Source organism: Equus quagga, chromosome 3 (genome assembly GCF_021613505.1).
Source record: "Equus quagga isolate Etosha38 chromosome 3, UCLA_HA_Equagga_1.0, whole genome shotgun sequence".
Lineage (NCBI taxonomy): Eukaryota > Metazoa > Chordata > Mammalia > Perissodactyla > Equidae > Equus > Equus quagga.
In genome coordinates, this window is record NC_060269.1 from 65710464 (window position 1) to 65730481 (window position 20018).

Sequence of the window (20018 nt, forward strand, 5' to 3'; positions counted from 1 at the left end):
GGGGACCCCGAGGGAGGAGGGGGAGGGGGCTCCCGGGACAGCCCCGGGCCGCGCTCTCGGACTCAGCCTGCCGCGATCTGTCAGCAACCTCTCTTCTGCAGGGCGCGACTCCCGCTCCCCTCCGCCCGGGGGTGTTTTCCTTAGCTCCTTGACCGTTTTCCCCGACCCTCTATTTATTTGAATAGCACTATGAGCCATGTTCGTCCCCCTACCCGACCCCCGCTTTCATTCATACATCCTCCTCTCTCAACAACTTGTAAACCGCACGCAAAATCTAAGTGTCACCATGTAACTCCAGGAGACTGAGGAGAGCCGTTCAGGGAACTGGGTTACACTGGGGAACGTTTGCACAAAAAATAAGTACATGTGGTCACACTCTCCGCTTCTCCACAAACATGCTCACAGATCCAAGCCACGGGAATGAATGTGCCTGCCTCTCCGCAGGCTACAAAAATCTGCATCTAGAGGCAGGAGCCCTCGAAGCTTTCCGCTCCCGCAACCAGAGCGCGCGGGCGCGTCTACCCTGCTTCAGCGTGGGATTTGGGGGCCCCCATCCCACGCACGCACACGGGATTGGGGCGAGGACGCAGCGCCTGCAGCTTTCTGTCCCCTTTCACCTCCCGGCCTCCCGGCAACGCCGAGCGCGCCGCGCGCTGCCTGAGGACGTCGGCCCGGCCTGCCCAGCGCCGGCCAATCCCGAGCGTCCATGCAAATGAGGCTCCTTATCGGGCCTCGGCTCCGCCTCCCGCGGTCCGGGCCGTAGTAACCCATTCATGGGGCCGGCGCGCGGCTGCAGCCCGGCTCCGCGGCGCTCGCAGCCACCGCCTCCGCTCGGCTCCGGGTCTTCCCTTTCCTTTTACAACTGATTCTGTTGGGGATTTTTTTTTTTCTAAATTGGCGCGGTGGGGAGGAGCAGGGAGGAGCAGGGAGGGGGGGCCCAGGAGGAAGGGTAGAGATTAGGCAGCCATCAATCTCCTCCTGCTTCTCCCAGAACAGGTGATGCTTCTAAATTGTGATCACTTTCTGGAGGCAGCGCTGCCGCTGGAAGGATGCGAGCGACCTAGGGCGGAGGGCCTGAGGCGGCAGATCTGAACTTGCGGAGGCTAAACCCAAACTTTAACTACATCGGTCCGCACCTCACGCGTGAAGCAAAGGACGGGTTATTATTAATTTTTCCCTCCAAGAGAGTCTGAAACTTCGGCACTTGATCCCTTTTCTTGGATTGCTTTGGAGGAGACGGTATCGTGACAGCGTTGGGAAGAGTGAGGACAGTGTTGTAACTCTTATTTTTAAACCGATAGTAGAGCAGACTTTTTAAATGTTTGGGATTCAAGATACTTTAGGAAGAGGACCAGCTCTGAAAGAGAAATCACTGGGGACCGAGATGGATTCGGTCAGGTCCTGGGTCCGGAATGTCGGCGTGGTGGATGCCAACGTCGCGGCGCAGAGGTAACGAGACGGCCGAACAGTTATGCTCGCAGTGTCTCGCTGGTTCGCTCTCTCGCTCTGTCTCTGTCTCTCTGTGCCCCCCACCCCCACCCCGCTCGCTCGCTCTCCCCCCATCTGTCGCTCTGGCCCCGCGCGCTGGGGCCGGCAGGTCGCTGCAGTCAGGGGAACCCTTGCCCCGCAGCCAACACTCGAGTTTCTGAACTCCCCGGGTAGTTTGTGTTTCTCCCCTGCTACTTCCCCACGGAACAGTCTTTAGGAGGAAAAACAACCAAGTAGTATCCTACGGCTCGCAGCTCAGCCCCTGGTCCTGCGAGGCGGGCCCGGGCCGCAGCTGGCAGCGGCGGCCGCGGGAGCAGAGCCGGCTTCCGCGCCACTCCCGGGTTTCCCTGCGCCGCTTGCGAGCGCCTCTCCTCCCGCATCTTGCCAGGCGGTTCCCGGAGCCCAGGAGCCCCGCGGCCAGATGGCGGCGGGAGGAGCGGGAGAGGCTGGAGCGGCTGCCTGGGAAGGCGAAGCGGCCGGGAGCCCTGGGAGGGGGCAGGCTGGAGGGTCCGCGCGCAGAGAGAAAACAGTGGGCCAGACGCAAGCAGGAGGGGTTGAGGGGAGAGAAGAGATTAAAGGGAAAAGACGAAGGAGTAGCAGTAGAAGGAGCCGCAGGAGAAGAAAGGCGAGGAAAGGAGACGCGCCGCAAACGCAGGCATCGCCAGCCTGTAGTTTGGCGAGTCCCTGAAGTTGACTTTCTTTCTAAGCATCCCCGTGCTGAGATGCTAAACGCCTTGCCCAGAGTGCCACCCCACGAAGACATTCTGGTCCCCCTCCCTCATCACCACTGCTGAGCCGGAGTTTGTGGTCGCCTTGTCCTTGTGTTCGGGAGACAGCCCCCTTACCCCAAAGAACCCACGAACTTCTTCCCACGACTTCTGCCTCCCTATCCGCTCTCCTGGCTATCCCCCTCGAAGTCCCGACACCACGCGGAGAAATTCCTCCTTTCCCAGACAGGCCACGTCTCCAGGTGTCCCGGGTAGAGCGAACCAGCCGCCACTCTTGGAGAAGAGGAAGCAAAAGTCGCCTCGCTCCGGAGAACTGGGGGGGCGCCGGCTCCCTCCCTCCTGCCCGAGGCTGGGACGCGCCAGTATCCCTCGGCAGACGGCTCACCGCGGCGGCGGCTTTCCGCAGCCGTCTGGGGACTCGCTCGGCTGCAGACCGAGAGAAATCAGGCAGCGCTGCTCAGCGGGGTCCGCGGCGCATTTCCTAAGCCGAGCTTCCTTAAAGACACCTCCCCTGCTTTCCTTCTTTCCCCGGATCAAATAATTGTTAAAATTGGAACAGGAAGCCTGAGTGGGAGATTCTAGCCAAAATTTCACACTCTTCAAAGGAGTGTAAGTGCTCACGCCCTGGGGCAAGACGCCCGGAGACCCCAGCGCCACGGGGCAGCTGGGGCAGATGCGCGCTCGCCTGGGTCCCGAGTCTCCTGTTAAGTGTGATCTGGCGGCCAGTTTGTCCCCGGCCGCGACAGGTCGGCAGGGAGGTGTGTGCACATACTCCCTACGCTCGAGGGCGCCTCCCGGGTCCTCCAGTGTGCGATTTGAGGGCCGCGGATTTGGCTGGCGGCTCTCCGAGATGCGGCTTGAGCGGGGATCTAGGCCCCAGGCGAGGACACCTTCTGTTTCTTAGCAACATTTTGGCTTCTTCAAGCTCAGCGATTTTGGGGGCGGGGTCCCCAGTTCGTGTTATCCTCCGTGGCCCGCGGTCCTTAGTACTGGTCACGGGGAGTCCTCCCTGCCGCTGTCCCGGGAGTAACTTTTCGGAAGAGCGAGGGAAGCGGGGGTGAGGCCTCGGGGCGCAGCACCGAGACTTGGGCTCTGGGCTCCCTGCCCGCCCCCAGGGGATTCTCGCCCACAGTCTTTCGGAAATAGCGTGGGGGGCGTTGTAGGCAGTAACGCCAGGACGGGTAACTCCAATGAAAGTGAAGGAAAGGGTCACTTCAAAAGTAAAAAGGCACTTATTCCCCTAACCTCAGAGGCCCAGTTCCGAATCCTGACCCAATTGGCGGGGCTACCTGAGGGAGAAGATTGGGGCGGCCCGACGGGACAAGAATTGGGCTGCCGCCTCGGGGGACCGCTCCGGGCCTGGGTCCGCAGCCGAGATCCTTTGGTCTCCTCTAAAGGCCCGACAGTGAGCTGCCAGGCTCTGGGACACCTGGAGACTGGAACAGCAGGCAGGGGCAGCCAGCGGCTAGCGGCATCGGCCCTGCCACCCGATCCCCGTGGCTACTACGACTCCTCTAAGGAGTCCCCGCTTCTCAATCCGAAGTGGGAAAAGGCCAGAGCGGTCCAGAATTCTGGACCCAGGACTTGGACCCTTAACCTGCAATGTCGCGTGGGCGCGTTGGTAACATCGTGTCTTTCTCTCCTTCCCCGTGTCCGGTGTCCCCCGTGTCTCTTCCTGAGCAGCGGAGTCGCCCTGTCCCGGGCCCACTTTGAGAAGCAGCCTCCCTCCAACTTGAGGAAATCCAACTTCTTTCACTTCGTCCTGGCGCTCTACGATAGGCAGGGGCAGCCGGTGGAGATCGAGCGCACCGCCTTCGTAGACTTTGTGGAGAACGACAAAGTAAGCGGAGTCCCCTCTTTCCCTCACGGTCTAATAACTACCTCCTTGCAACGCACTAGAGATTCCATCTGTCACTTGCGACACTTTTCCGCTCACATCAACAGGGATGACAAATCGAGGCTTCTCACCCCCAGCCTCTACATCAGCCTCTTTCGCTGCGCCTCCTTCCGCCCCCACTCCGGCAGCACGCGCTGCGGGGGGCGCTTGCGGCTCTGCGCACTGAGCCTCTGGGTCTTTGGCAGAGCCTGGTCATGGACTGACCGCGGCTACTAGAGCATAGTTTAAAAGTATATCCAAGGTCGCCGCGCTCGCCTTCTCCGGGGTACTTTTATAATTTTGCACCTGCCAGCGCCAGCAGGGTGGGTTAAATAGGCACTAGGTGGAAACTGGAAGCCCAGCCTTCTCTCCCACTCTGGCTCCCCAAGGCAGCGCCTGCTCCCCACCCAGGCCTGGGTTTAGGGGCTGGATTTGATCTCAGATGAAGCCGATGTGTGATGAAAGGAAAGTCTTTTGCCCTCTCTGAGCCTCAGTCTCCTCAGCTGTACAATGTGAGCTTCAGAGCAGGCTCTTCCAGAGGCCCCTTTAGAACCTGGGCCTTGGTCCCTGAGCTCGCGCCCCGGAAGCTCCAGTGGTGGCAGGATAGGGCCGAATGTTGCCCTTCCAAGTGGTAGATCTCTTCACGTTTCTGCCAAGAGAAGCCTTGGGCTTCCTAAGGATGGGCAGAACCTGATGGGTTGGGTGGGGTCTGTCTAAAGGCAGCGTTGACTCGGTGTCCATTTGTCCTGGCTCATTGTCACACATTTGAGGACATCTTTAACGGGGAGGGACAGAGGGTTGGAGACAGTCAACTGGCTTGGAGGTTTGGCAAGTTTGGGAGGTTGGCCAGTGGCAGACGCTCCTGCCCTTTGACCCGGGTCTGGGCAGGGGGTTGCTCAAAGCTCCAGTGTGAGGGGGAGAAAGGCAGCGGGAGACGGTATAGGGACGCGCTCTCTCTCCTCTTGCTCTCATTTTGGGGGGGCTGGAAAGAAAGGGACTCGAAGGCGCCTATCTTTTCAGGAACAAGGCAACGAGAAGACCAACAATGGCACCCACTACAAGTTACAGCTCCTCTACAGCAATGGTGAGCGCCCTGCACCTGCCGGTTGCCGCCGCGCCCTCCCTGGTCTCCTTTAAGGAAGGCGGTTGACCTTGTCGGGGTCGTTTGCATTGGCCTCTAGACCTGGGGAGAGGAGGGCTGCGGGAGGCGCGAGCAGGGCCAGGGGGCGGGTGGGTGGTCTTTGCTCCGAGGACGGCTCAGCCTGCGCTCCAGCCCGGAGCTGCTGCCTGGGCCTTGGCACCCCCGCGGGACGGGTTTAGGTGCCCGGAGCAGCTCCGCGTCCCTGACCGCGTGCCGTCCCCACCCCGCAGGCGTCCGCACGGAGCAGGACCTGTACGTCAGGCTCATCGACTCGGTGACCAAGCAGGTGAGCCCGGCGGTCCACTCTGCTCCTCCTCTCACGGGGCCCTGTCCGTCCCCTGCCCCCCGCCTGTCCCTGACCGCCCCATACCCTCCACTTTTTCCTGGGTCAGACTTCACTTGCCTCTCTCCACGTCAACCCGCACCTTGTCCACTCTGAAAAAAAAGTTTTTTCTCTGTCTCCACAATTGTCCTGGTTTTTTTCAGCCTGGCGAGACGCCGCGGGTGGGGGGAAGCGAACAAAGGAATGAAGAGGGGAAGCAGTTATTGGGAGCTTCAGCCCCGCTAAACATTCCCTTTTGCAAGAAATATGTCTTCATTGGGGTTAACTTCTCTATTATTATTTTGCTGGAGTTAACCAGGCCACAGCTCAGATTCTGTGCTGCGAGCGGGGACTCCTAATGCAGTAGTGGGCAGTGCGAGGAACCGATTTTGTGCTTGCTCTGAAGTCCCCTTCTCTTTGTCCCTCCACTCCCCTCATCTCTTCCCTTCCTGCTCCCCTCCCCCCATCCCTCCTTCTCAGCCCATAGCTTACGAGGGACAGAATAAGAATCCAGAAATGTGCCGAGTTCTCCTGACACACGAAGTGATGTGCAGGTAAGAGCCGCCTTTTCCTGCGGGCTTCGCTGGAGAGCGGGGCAGGGGAGCCGGACCCGCCGCGCTCGGGCGTCGGGGCGCTGGCTGTCCGGAGTGACTGCGCGCGGGAGGCAGCCTCGCGGGCAGCCCGACCCGGGGCCGAGTCCCTAGGACCCTTTCTTAAAGGCCAGATTCTTAGAGTATATCCATTAGGACTCGGGAAGAAAAGCCAGAACCACCCCCCTAGCGTCTCAGGAGTTTCCTCCGCTACGTGGCAGGTCTCTGTGGTCCAGGGTCCGCAGCAGCGCGGGGAGGGCGGACAGCCCCCGGCCAAGTTTGGCATCGGGACTTTCCCTGAACCGGTCCCCTACCCGAGGCCGGCCCTGCTCCGTTGCCGGCGATCCGGCCGCTCGCGGTAGGTTTCCGGGAGGGGCCACTTGTGGAGTTACTGAGTCAGGCGCTGGAACGACTCGCAGTCTGGGCAAGGGACCACCAGCGGGTCGAGCGGCCCATTTTCGGGGCGCTTCCCCCTAGCTGAGGCACCTGTCTACATGCGGCGGCGTTTTCTTCCTGCAGGGATGTTGCTTCTCCCAGGATTTCACGTGGCCGGGGAGTTTCATAGGCAGGAGCAACGCCCGACCGATAGGGTAGAAAGATCAGTCCGGTTCACCACCAGTGGGTGGGAGGGTGGGGCGAGGCCCGGCTCAGGGAGCTCTGCGGTCTGCAGCACCAGCTGGGTTCTGACGGCCAGGTCGTGAGAGGTGCAGTCTCCTACGCCTTTCCCCATTTTCTTTTCAGAGACTAATCCATTCCATTTTGAGTCGTTTCTTGTGCTTGACTAGAAGAAAATTAAAAATCAGAAGAAATTCATCCATAAACTTACTCATTCTCTCAACAGATGTTTATTGAGTGCCTAGAATGTGCCGGGTATCGGGGATCCCACAGCAAACGAGGAAGGACCTAAAAAGGAAACTCTGGGAAGAGGGTGGTTATTTTACCAAAAACATTTAAATATTTATTCGATACACCTTTTTCTTCCTCCAGAATCTCTGATTGGAGAGAAAGCTTCAGTTCTTCCTTACTCTGCTATTGCTTCAGTGAATGTCTTTCATTTCAGACTTTGCTAGTTTCGGGTAATTGCAGGCGGTCTGATTTAGCTTGGACTGTTTTATAGGGAGCTCCCCGCAGCCGGTCTCCCTCTCAACCCAGTCAGGAAGAAACCATAACAATCAGACATGTTTGTTTTGGTTTTGACCAAGTATTGGAAAAACAAGCTTTGCCAAATGCAAAGTTCCACTCTGCCAGTGGCCGCAGCTGAGGGGAATGGAGACTTCCTTGCCGGATGAGGCACCGGGCGATGGAGTGAGCAGAGAGCTGCTTCATTATCCCAGGGCCCCTCTGTAGATTCGTTCAGAAAGAAAAATGCACTTCCCAGATGAACATGCATGTAATACCTAGATTATAAATAGTCAGAACACTTTAATTTGGTTGGCTAATTGAAGGGCAGTTTTTTATTGCTCTTTATACTTTTTAAGTGTCTTTGTTTGGAGAGACAATCTTCTTAAAAAGAAAAGCAAAGAAAACCCCAAACTGGCCCATTGTCTGATGAATTATACCTATCACTTTAAATAATACTCGCAAGCCCCCTCCAGCTGTAGTTAAGGCTGACATTTTTATTTTTAAGCCCAATCAAATCCTCTTCATTTTATGCTGTTTAAGTAGCAGCATCAATTTTTAAAGCCTCTAGTTTAGCCTGCATTAGTAACACAATATAAAAATTTAATGTACTGTAACTTCTCTGCATTTGAGACCTGGGAAGATGCTCTATTTTCTTCCAAAACTAGAATTTAAAACAAATATTAATTATGGGTAAATGATCCATTGGATGGGTACCATGTCTGTAGCACGCGTGCATGCATGTGTGTGTGTGTTGGGAGATGAGCTGGGCTGGTGGCTGGTTTTGGATGTATCTAAAGGGAAGTTCTCATTCAATCTGTCAGTCGGAGCTGGTTGATTCTCCTGCAGGGGAAAAAGTTCCTTCTCCCACATTTTAAGAGCCAGTTATAGCAGTCAATGATTGAGGGATGAGTCAGATGCCCTGTTTCTCAATGATTATTACAGATACTTTGTTTCATTTGCATGGTATTCTTGGGCATACCTGGGAATTTCCCTGAATGGTTTTATTTTCTGTAATCTTTAGTAAAAAAAAGCTCATAAATTGTTGTTTAGCTTTGAGGGAGGAACAAATAAATCTCTTCAGGAATAACTTTTTCTCCCTTCCCTGGTTGTCTCTGCTCTCCCCTTGCCTGCGTTAGTTCATTTTGCCAATTATTAGCAAGGAGAAATCTAGTTGTTATGTTGCTGCCAGCCACCCCTGTGCCCTCAATGCTCAGAGGGTTAAAAGATATTATAATTTGAACAGAAGTCGTCTCAAGGCCTACAGCTGGCTAATAACAGAGTTGTATTGAGCGCGAGCAAACCCCACAGCTGTGACTTTTCGCCACAAGGCGCAGGCTAGACAGGGCCCTGATCAGATGGGCCAGCCGGGCAGTGGGGCCAGTGTCTTTACCGGCCAGATGGTGTGAATTTAGACACTTTTGTTATGCAATCGCAGGGAGGAGTTGGGGAGAAGAAAACAAAACAAAAGCCACCATGCTGTGCGCTTATTTGAGTTTGAAATTAGAGACAGATTTTTGAAAGTTGAGAGTTGAATTTTAAAAACGATTTTGGAGGGGAAAGGGCACATTTGCTTGTCTTGAGCAGGAGTTTGGCTGACTGGACACCCAGGGTCCAAGGCTGGGGCTTTTTTTCTTCCCCAGCCATCCCTCAGCCCTCGTCTTTCCCCCTTTCTGAAAAATGCAGGTGAGATGCAGGATTGGGATAAAATTTCTCATATCGCACCCCCCCCCCCCCATGCCCAGCTTATTTTATTTTTTCTCTTTCTCTCTCCAAAGACTCCATGAGGAGATAGGGAGGATGAAAGCGGCCTGTAAGCAAACTGAGAGTATTTCTGGTAAAAGGTTCTCCAAATGAGTACTAGAATAAAATAAACCAAACTAAGCCAAACTGAGGAGCAGAGGAACAACTTTCATTTTCATTCATTAGGAAAAAAGGGCACTTCTGAGCCTCTCCACGGTAGTGAGGAGCACACTCTTAACCTAGTGCCAAATTCAGTTTTCTTTTCTCTTTGTTTAGTTTTTCCCTTCTTTTTCTATTTTACAGTCTTGTTCAGTTTTTAAAAAACAGTTATCAGGAACTTCAGACTTAGAGCCTTGCTTGTTAGGAAATAACCATAAAAAGCCTTTTAACTAAAGTAGTTGAACCTGGATTTGGTCACTCAGGCTTTGTCTATACAGCAAAGGGAAAGGAGAATTGAGTTGGTTATCTGAGTAACTCAGGGACCCAGTTCCTTCACCTCAACTATCCTCGTACCTGATTCCAGAGCCATTGTTTGGGGACCCTGGCGGGTTCAGGAACCTCTCTCACCCTCCACTTCCCTTTGCTTATGAGGCTGGTGTGAGGACTGAATGTCATTAAAGAAATCGAATAAAGAATAACTAGGACATCTTGATGAGACCTTTTCTTTCAAAAGACAGGAAGAAAGAAAAAGAATTAGCTTTGTCTTAGAGACCAGAGAAGTTTTAAGGGCTCAAATGGGACAAATATAGCCAAGTCCTATTATTTTTATACTTCTACTATTATAGTCTAACAGCCAAGCGAGAGTGTTCTACATCTTTTCTGTGCTGAATATTAACATTAGAGATTATCCTTAAATATGTTACTGTTGGAAAATAGATTGGGTCCTAAAGTTTCTCTGCACCTTTCGTTGAATATCATTTCCTTCCCTGTGTCGATTCCCCACATTGTATTAAGCTGGCACCGGGCTTACATTTTTATCTGTTTTTCTTTTCCTCCAGAGAAAATCCCCATGGAAAGCAGCTGAATTCAGCTGAGCAATTTTGCAAACTTATTCGGCCTCCTCAGAATCATTCCTACTCAAACTAAGCAGATTGGCGTATTCTGACAGTGTGTTGTTGTAATTAAATCAAACCCAGCATTGCACACATATCTGGGTTAGGTTGACGTGCTGGTGATGTCAAAGAGTCTAGCTAGAAGGTCTTCAGGTAACCAGCATGTATGGGGTTTCTGAAACTATGTTGCTAAGAAGAAAAGTTTGCCTGAGCTGCAAAGGAATTCCGCTGACATAAGCAATAGAAATAGGAGAGGTAGGAGACAGAAATGCGTGGGGATAAGGAGTTGGGAAGAGAGACAAGGGCTTTGGGAGGTAAGAGAGCAGCTGGCCGGCATTTTTATTGGTGTTAATCTTGGGATGGATTGAAATTTTAAAAGTTAAGACCTAATATAATTTCAAAGGCAAAATATTATTTTAGAAAGTCCCAGTGGCAAACTCTGGTATTTAAAAAAGTTGAGACAATTTTTCTTTTACTTCCTACTAATTTGATTAAATTTCTTAAAACCTCATTGTGCCCATTTGGTGAAAGTTTTTTAGCATCTCTCAAGTGTATTTTACTTTTTGGGAACAGAATTGTTCACTGGATAATCCACACATGCCTGCTTGAGAGAGATGGACTTTTCTTCATTCATTTGTTCATACTTCTGTAGAGGATCAGAGAAGAGATGGACCACAGAGAGCCAGAAGGCAAATCTAGGACTGGGCTGGGGTCAGGCCTTTGGTCCCTGCTGCCACATGGCTTCCCTCTTTGCCTTATCCTGTCCTCGCTTTTTAAGGGTGCTCAGGGAATCTCATAGTCTCATAGACTTCAGAGAAGGGACTCTGGAAGTTATCTAGTCCAACATTTTAATTTTATATATAAGGTAGGCAAAGCCCAGAGAGGTAAAGAGAGTTAACTAAATTCATGCTCTGGGTTAGCGGCAGAGCTGCGTTAGACACCAGAGCCCTGATTCCCGCTTCAGCAGTCTTTCTCGTGCACCACATCAATCTTAAACTATAGAGAGACTGGCATCGGAAGGGCAGTGCTTACATATAGTTTGGTTGTTGCTAACACTTGAGAGGTATTCTCCAACCAGTGTGCATGATAATGTTTTTCTTAGAAGCCATGTCAAGGCTACATCCTTAATCAACTACTGTTGATGCTGGACCTTGTGCTTGAATGAGCTGAAAGGTGTTCAGAAGTCTGTGGTGTGGACGGGCAGCAGACAACAATATGGAGAGGTGATTTTCCAGTGCTTCCTGCCGCCAAGCTTCCTTTGCCCTTTTCACATTCATCTAGGTCTTTCACACAGGTACCTTGGGATTGGAGTGTTTTCCTCTCTGCTCAGGTCCTACCTATCTGTGGTAATTGCTCTGGGGCCTCTCCTTTCTCGCTTCCTCTCAGATAATTCCACAAGCATTTCTAGAGCATCTACAGGTACCCAGCACTTTGCTAGGTAGAAGTCTTGGGAAGCAGAGTTTTCAAGATAGGACTTACACGGCGAGTCCCATTTCTATCCTGGACTTGGTGAAAATTGTTGGAGATATCATTCTACAGCTCCTTGCCTCATTTCTTCCTATTTTACAATGTACCCCATAGTTCTGGTATTCCTCCTTCATCTTTAGAAAAGGATGGAAATGAATGAATGAATAAATGTTTATGAAGTATAGTGAATCCTCTGGAGAAAGACTTTATGTTAATAATGTTTATAATAATCCAGGCAGCTACTTGGGGTCTAGTTTATACATTTTCCTCCCCCCCCTTCTTCAAATATTTATTAAGATACAAAGATCTAAAATATACAATCATAAAATCATTCAACACGGAACTGGAAGTGACCTTATAGATCTTAAAATCCAACCACCCCTGGTTCAGATTACAAATATGGTTCTTGGGAAAGTTGTGATTTGCTGAGAATTACATAGTTTATAAGTCATAGAGTAAGAATTTGAATGAGTATCTTTGGGCCTCAAGTTCAGTGTTGTTTTTAAACATGGCCATAAATTCTGCTCTCATGTACCTGATAATGAAGAGGCTACCCAGGATATATTAAGTTTTGTGAATATTCTTACATTATATGCTCATTGTGTTTTCTTGATTTTAACAATTTTTTTTTACTCTTTTGGTTCCTTCCCAATCTACAGTCGATGTTGCGAAAAGAAAAGTTGTGGGAACCGAAATGAGACTCCTTCAGACCCTGTCATCATCGACAGGTAGGGAGAAAAAGCGATTAAAAAAAATCATTTCTGGTTTCTTTCCTTTATGAATCTCAACTCTGAGTACTGACCACTTGGGCTTTGCTGTGAGGTTGGTTTCATGTCATGTTCAAGGCATGAAGCTAGTCCAACATGTGTTTTCTTGTTCTGGTTGGCCTTTCTTGGAAGAAGTCAGAATCTTCCTTTTTGGACATACGTCTGTAAATCTATGATGGGATTCTTTTCCAGGTGCACTGACTTCAGCCTAATAAGGAGTATGTGGATGGTAAAGGATGCCCTCTCTCCTATCTGTCAGGGTGGGTTCTCAATCAGTTTCCTACAAGAGGCAGTGTACCCCAAGTTAAATGGCAACCCCTTTATCCTTCTCAGTGATTGCTGTCAGGCTAGAAGACTATCAACTTAGACTCCAGCTTAGGGGATTATGACCACCTCTCTGTTGCATTGAGGGAAATTCCTTTCTACCACAGAGGATTGCATTCTGAGTTCTATGCTATATCCAGAGTGGGAAAGATTCTTGGGGACATTGCTAATTCACTGAAATGTGATTTAGGCATCCTCAGCTGTCTGTTTTTGTGATTGGAAACAGAACTTACAAACCAATGAAGAAATACCAAATTAACTTCCAGCAATCATGTAATTTTTAAGAAATCCCATATTCCCACCCCTAATTTTTTCTCTTTCGTTAAAAAACGGAATAATTCCCTATTGCTTCGTTCTTTGGGTTTTCATGTTTCTAGCCAGGTCTTGAAATGGATTGGAGAGACCACAGTCTCCAAAGTTGTTATTCCAATATTCCAATGAATTCTCAGTTGGGAGAATGGAACCTCTGGCATTCTTCCCAGAAAGCCAGCTTGGTTTCTTTGTGGAAAGTATAGCATAGCCCTAGGAATGAGGAGGCTGAAATTCTGATCTGGTCCTAGCTTTTAACCTTAGACAAAGCACTCTGCATCTCTGTTCTCCAGTGGAATAATGGAGCGGCTAGCTGGAGTGTACTGCCTGCTGCTGTAGGTTTCAGGAGGCCACTGAAATATCCATGGCAGTTTTGCAGTATTCTCTGAGATGCTTGGAAGAGGATGATAGCCAGATATAAAATGTTTGTTGGATGTGTAGCTATCTTTGCCAGATTAGGACATTCAGGTGAGACCAATTTTAAGGAGCTATTTGGAATTTCTTTGGTTTTTCTGAAAATGCATAGAAGCATAAAATTAAAGAGTAGTAGGAACTTTTTGAGGTCATCCATCTTCCTCATTTGATAGATGAAAAGATTGCACCTGGTGACGGCGACATGACTTGTCCACGGTTGCACAGCTGGTTGGAGCAGAGCTGGCACTAGAACAGAGTTGTGCTTACTTCTAAACTGTGCTCCTCTCCCTGCCACAGCTTCCTCCCAGCACTCTCTGTCCTAACTTACGTGAGTTGGATACGCTGATTGCTCATGACATCATTTCCTAACTTCCCAGGGTACCCTCGGGATCCTCTGAGGGAATTTGAAGCATACAAGTGCAGCCTAGACACAGATCCAGTCCTTTCCAGTGTGTACACTGAGCTCACTAATCTTCATCTAGTCTTTTTCACTAACTTTTGCTCCCCTTTCAAGAAAGTGCTCTAACTTCACAATTGCTACATCTTTTCTTGTAATAAACTCCCCATAAAACAGCTTTAGAAATGTTTGCAAACCCGTAAATGCTAACCTGCACCTTACATCTTGTAAGCTCATGTCCTAATGACTCTGCACTTAGCAGCAGTTTATACTCTAAGAAACCACATATAACCTGCACCCCTGGATAAAGCCAAATATGTTTATGTTTTCTTCCTATGTAACACACATGTTACATGTACAAAAGAAAGTAGCCTTTTTGCATCGATGGAGAGAAAAGATTTTCCTATTAGAAGCCTTCATTGTTTTTGCTAGAATGCCTTAAATTCTTCTGAGAAGGTGGAAATTATATCTTGGCTGCATGTTATGGAGCTTTATCTGACTGTGGCATTTGTTTTTACTATCTTATGCACAATAAAACAGCCCAAGGATGTGTCTGCATTACTTGAAATATGTGTTGCTTCCGAAATGTTGTGCATCTACACATGGAACATACGTACCAAAGGCTGCTGTAAGTCGAGCATATCAGGTTTTTAGAGAGCCCGTTTTATTATAAACAGATGCATTTGTCTGACTTACTCGTTTAGGGCTTTTGTTTGAAGATACTGTTCCTTCTCCGGAATCTTGTGTTATTGCCCCAAATGTCTTCTAGGTTTCCCTTAGTCTTCTTCCCTTCGTTTGTGGAAGTAAAAGGGGATGAAGCCAGATTTCCAGTTGTTGGAGGTGGGATGGTAGTTTGTGTCATCCAGGGGTGTGGTCGAGCTGTGCATCTGGTCCCTGGGATCAACATCTGCCGACCTGGAGATGTTGAAATCGTCCACCAGCACCGAATGGCTGCAAAGTAGTCTATTTTGAATTTCCTCTGAGTAAATATAGAACTCTCTTTCTTTGCCCTTGTTCCTATAATGCCAACTAATTATCTCCTCCCCCTTCTTGCTCAGTCTAACCAGATGCGGTTAATTTACACTGTCTGTCTTTCAGTTTTCTCACACAACAGGCACGCTCCACTCTGGCTCCAGGGAAGTCTGTTTATTCCCCTGGAGTTGTGCATGTTTGGGGGAGGGGAAGAGGAGGCTCAAGGGCGGTTCCCAAACTTTTCACCACCAAGGACCTCTTTTATTTTTCTCCTTGGTGAACCAGGTTTTGTAAGATGTTGCCTGCCAAACTGCAATTGACAAGTAATAATTCAGCCGGAGTTTCATTTTTATTAATCAAAGACATACGACAGAATGGAAAGGAATAATCTGGTTCCAGAAATGCCCTTGCTCTTATCAAAGGCCAATCAGAGTTTTTGATCAAGACAAGACAACCAATGTTGCCACACTGACTTAACAGATTTCCAGCTCAAATATAAAACAACGTGACTTTCACATAGTCCATGTGACCACATCCTGGGCAGGTATTCAGTTTCCAATAGGCTGCTTGAAATATGAAAAATAGCTTTGACTACCTTGTGGCCCCTTAATTGAAAAATTATTGGATTTTACAATAGGGCATCCCCCATCAGAGACGTTGTTCTCCGTTTCCTAAGACTTAGCCCCAGACTGGGAATTTTTTCTTTTCTGCTAAATTACTCCCTGCCTTGATCTCTCTATAAACATAAATTTAATTTTTATTTTTAGTTGTCTTTTCAGCATGCTTTTTTGAGTTCTTTGGCAGCCACACCCCTCTCCAAAAGATCAGGCCAGCACATAGCCCAGCAGGACTTGCTCCTGAATCCTGGGCCTCCAGCAGAGCCTTCCTTCTGTGTACAAATGTGTTTGCATGTAGAGTGTGAGTAGAGGTTGTTCATTTTTAGCATAAAAATCCAAAGTTCCTATTTGGAAAAAACCCAACAAAACAGAGCAGAACAAAACAAAAACAACATCGAAAACATGATCCTTCCTTCGGTCTTCAGCCTATAAAGATCTGTGTGTGGTGAATAAAAATAAAAAGGCTCAAACTGATTTACAGTTTGTGGTTTCAGACAGAAGCTCTAATTCAACCTAGTTTCTCATGGGTTGTGTTCTCTTCAGACTCTCTTCTCTATCTGGAAGCTTCTTCTGAATATCTACTGAATCTCTGGGGCTCAGGATAATCTGGTGGTCCACGAGAAGAAAATCTTAGGGACAGTCTCACTGACGTGGGGGAAGGAAAAAGAGTCCCCACTGTTCCTATTCTCGCAGCCCCATAAGAAGTCAAATGGGTGGAGAGGGCAAGATTTCTTTTTGAATCTTTGTAGGCTGCCCCTGCCCCTGAGCATACTGGTAGGATATTTTCTATTAAAAGGGCAGGTCCACCCTATTTCTCACATGCTAAATATCCCAGTCTTCTATCTTGAGACATTGGTCTCCTATATTTCTGAGCCCTGTTCCCAGGAGGATCATCTTAAGTCTTGATGTGTTTTTGTTTATTTTCTTTTTCAAGAAGCCAAACAAACAACAGAATAACCCTCTTTCCAAAGGTTTACTCAAAAATATCTGGTGGTTGGTTGTCCATTAGGGGTTTTCCTGGTATTATCTTCCTTTTTTTAAAACAGATTTTTAATTGTGGTAAAATGTACTCAACATAAAATTGACCATCTTAACTATTTTTAAGTGTACAGTTCAGTGGCATTAAGTACATTCACATTGTTGTGCAACCATTTCCATCATTCATCTACAGAACTCTTTTCATCTTGTAAAACTCAAACTCGGTACCCATTAAACAATAATTCCCTGTTCCTCCCTCTCTATAGCCCCTGGAAACTACCATTCTACTTGTGTCTCTATGAATTTTGTTACTCTGGGTACTTCATATAAGTGAAATTATATGGTATTTGTCCTTTTAGGACTGGCTTATTTCATTTAGCATCGTGTCTTCAAGGTTCCTCCAGGTTGCAGCATGTGTCAGAATTTCCTTCCTTTTTAAGGCTGAATAATACCCCATCGTATGAATATACCACATTTGTTTATCCATTTATCTGATGATGGTCACTTGGGTTCTTTCCACATTTCGACTATCTGTGACTAATGCTGCTGTGAACATAGGTGTACAAATATCTCTTCCAGACCCGGCTTTGAATTCTTTTAGGTACATACCCAGAGGTGGAATTCCTGGGTCATATGGTAGTTTGAGGAACTGCCATACCATTTCCATCCCTACACTGTTTCCAATGGCTGCACCATTTGACATTCCCATCAACAGTATACAGAGGTTCCAGTTTCCCCTTATCCCCACACGCCTTGTTATTTTCTTGATTTTTGATAGTTGCCAGCCTAATGGGTATGACTTTTTTTTTCTAAATGAAATTTTCTCTTGCCGCCATCTTGGTAGACTTCTTCACCTGCTGCTTTCTTCTCTGGTTCAGGCCTCTTGTTTGCCCTTCCCTTGCCGTCTGGCACATCTTCTTCCTGCCTCTCTCTGCCTCGCTGATTACTTTGTTCCATGGGAGCAGTGTTTGGCTCCTCTTTCCTCTGGGCTATGCTTGTTATTTCTCTCTCAAATGTATCACTTAACTCCAGAAGAGTGTTATTTGTGTGATGGGATCTTTCAGAGAATAACTGTGGGGAGTAAAACTCTTACCACCTTCCATGGATTCTAGAGGGTATTGCATTAATCCTGAACACTAGAAATTTTTTTTTTGTTAATTTATCAAATGAATGTCTTATTAATCTATTCTTGTTTTGTGGTGTCCATTCTACTTTTAACCCAACCATGCCCTTCAGCATAGGAGCAATATTTGGGTAGTAGTTGGAGTTGAGCTCTCATTGAGATTTATGTCCACAAAGCCCAGCACATTCCTGCCATCCTAGGCCACTCAGGCCAGTTTTCAGGCTGTGACCACTCCCTCCATTTCCCTGGAAATAGACAAGCCAGATATATCAGTAGTGAGACCTCCCGAATGAAGAATTTTGGCTTTGAGAAGGATGAATAAGAATAATACTCAACATTTATCTAACATTTAATTGGCACTTGTGTACTGAGCATCGTGCTTGGCTATTTTCATTAGTTAAATAATCTTCTTAATTAATCTTTAATGGTTGAGAAAAGTCTCAATTTTACAGAGGAAAGAATGAGTCTTAAGGAGTTAGATAACTCAGGCGAGGTCCCATAGCCAGTTTCAGTGGTGAAATTGGAGTGTAGTCAATGAATGGAAGTTGCAGAGAAAAAGGTTTTGGTATAACAGAAGCAGAAACTTTCCAGAATTTAGAGCTGTTAAAGAGTGGAAAGGCCTGGTGAGCATGGTCTGGAAGGACTCCTGATGGGAGAATTAGAGAGGGGATCTGTTCTCTGGGAAGTGGTGGGCTTTGTTGGCTCCTGAAATGTCATATAACTCTGAGATTGTACAAGTCACATTCCACTGGGTGTCAGGTTTGATGGAATATCAGTCCCCAGTATGACTGAGAGGCAGCACAGTGTAGGAGAAATGGCCCTGCACTAGGCTCAAGACACACTTGCTTCTGGATCCAGATCGTTCACTAATTAGCTGTCTAATGTTATGGAGGTCATGAGCTGCCTCTCTGAGCCTCAGTTTCCCTATCTGTAAAATTAAGTGCTTTGGATTAATGGGTGACCTTAACCTTACCTTCCAGCTCCAAATTCTCGGATTCTAGCTGAGGGCCCAGGATTGGGTGTCAGGCATCCTAATTCATCATCCTTGCTCATCAATAATTTACGGGAGCTATTAATATGTGCCTTCTCTGCTCAGACTCCCCATCTCCAGTGTAGGGGAGCCCAGTGCTGTGAAGAACCTACAAAAGCCTGGCTCCAGGCTATTTTATTTGTTTTTAGTGAAAATTTCATTCCTTCAGGGAGGATTTAGATTTCTCTCACTAAAAACACAAATATCTACCTAAAGCAAATGTCATATTCTTTCATGTTCTCCTTCCTTTGTTTTCTAGTGAAACCTTGCAAGTTTCTTGGTCATTTCAGGGAGACAAAGGTAGGAGAAGGGACTCTGCTACTTGCTGATGTAGAAAAAAATGTCCCTTTGGGTTGAAAGCACTTCACTCAATGACAGCCTGAGCCAAGTGGTAAAAAAGAAATGAAATTTCCTTTGAGAAAATCACTCTCCTTCTCCTGATTAAAGAGGTGGGGCTGAAAAGTTATGATGTTCACTTCTGTAGTTGGGTTAGTTTTTAAGAATTATACTTACTCCACTTGACTGACCAGTCGTCCTAGACTTGCAGAGCTCAGGGAATTGACCCAAACTAGCTTGGTTGTCTATATGTTGGTTCACTCCATCATTCATTCATTTAGTAATTTTTTTTCTGTTGTTCGGTTATTAAGCAAATATTTATGAACTCCTGGCCCTGAGAAACCATCAGGGAATACAACAGGCATGGTTCCTACTCTCATGGAGCTGACAGCTTAAATAATCACACAAAGAAATGTATATTCACAAACTGTGAAAAGTGCTCTGAAGACGGGGTGAGTGGATGGTAGGTCAGTTTGAACTTTCTAGTCCCCTCATTTCTTCTCTGTGAATCAAAATGGAATCAAAACATTTGTTCCATTAAACAGACCTTGAATATTTCCTCTTCTCTCCCTTTGCAATACAATTTCCACTTGGAATACCTACCCCAAACTCTCTGCCTATATAAATCCTATCCTTTTCTAAGACCTGCTTCAGATTCTACCTCCTCAAAGATATCAATTCTTGTAGCCAAAGTCTTTTCACTTGACCGTTGTTACATATGCTTGCTCTTGTTAGGATGTATGGATTTTGTTGTTTTTTACCTATTTGGGCTTGCCTTACATTTCCAACTATATTGTAATTCTTGGATGTCAGATACCATATGTCACTTAAGTCTTGACTCTAATTTTATTAACTATGTGATGGTGTTGAGTTGTTATATTAATACGTTAATGTTTGTAAGGTGTCCCCATAGTGCGTGATGGAATAGATGCTTTAAAAAAGTCATAGCAATTATTGTCTCCCACAGTGTCTATCCAGTGTCTTAGATATTATAGATACTTGGTAAATATTAATTAAAATAATAACATGTTAGTTATTAATTGACATATTAATCTCTGACTGCCAAGCATCGAAGAGTTTGGATGACTGGGTCCTTTGCCATTTCATATGGGACCTTTCCTGTAACTACTTGTATTTGACAACTGCTTAGAAATCTTACCCCCTAGTAACAAATAAGTACAAAACAATGCCAAGAACAGATATGTAGGGTTGAAAGACAGAAAGA

The 20018-nt window shown here is 47.6% G+C and overlaps 1 protein-coding gene across 1 annotated transcript in view; it reads left to right on the forward strand.

Moving 5' to 3' along the window:
* Positions 1-944: 944 nt before the first annotated feature.
* The window catches only part of EBF2 (EBF transcription factor 2), a 187122-nt gene continuing 168048 nt past the window's right edge, over positions 945-20018 (forward strand). The window contains exons 1-6 of the mRNA XM_046655633.1: positions 945-1449; positions 3900-4056; positions 5113-5176; positions 5464-5519; positions 6036-6109; positions 12186-12254. Coding sequence (XP_046511589.1) covers positions 1319-1449; positions 3900-4056; positions 5113-5176; positions 5464-5519; positions 6036-6109; positions 12186-12254 — 551 coding nt within the window. The 5' untranslated portion in view covers positions 945-1318. The remainder of the gene's footprint in view (positions 1450-3899; positions 4057-5112; positions 5177-5463; positions 5520-6035; positions 6110-12185; positions 12255-20018) is intronic.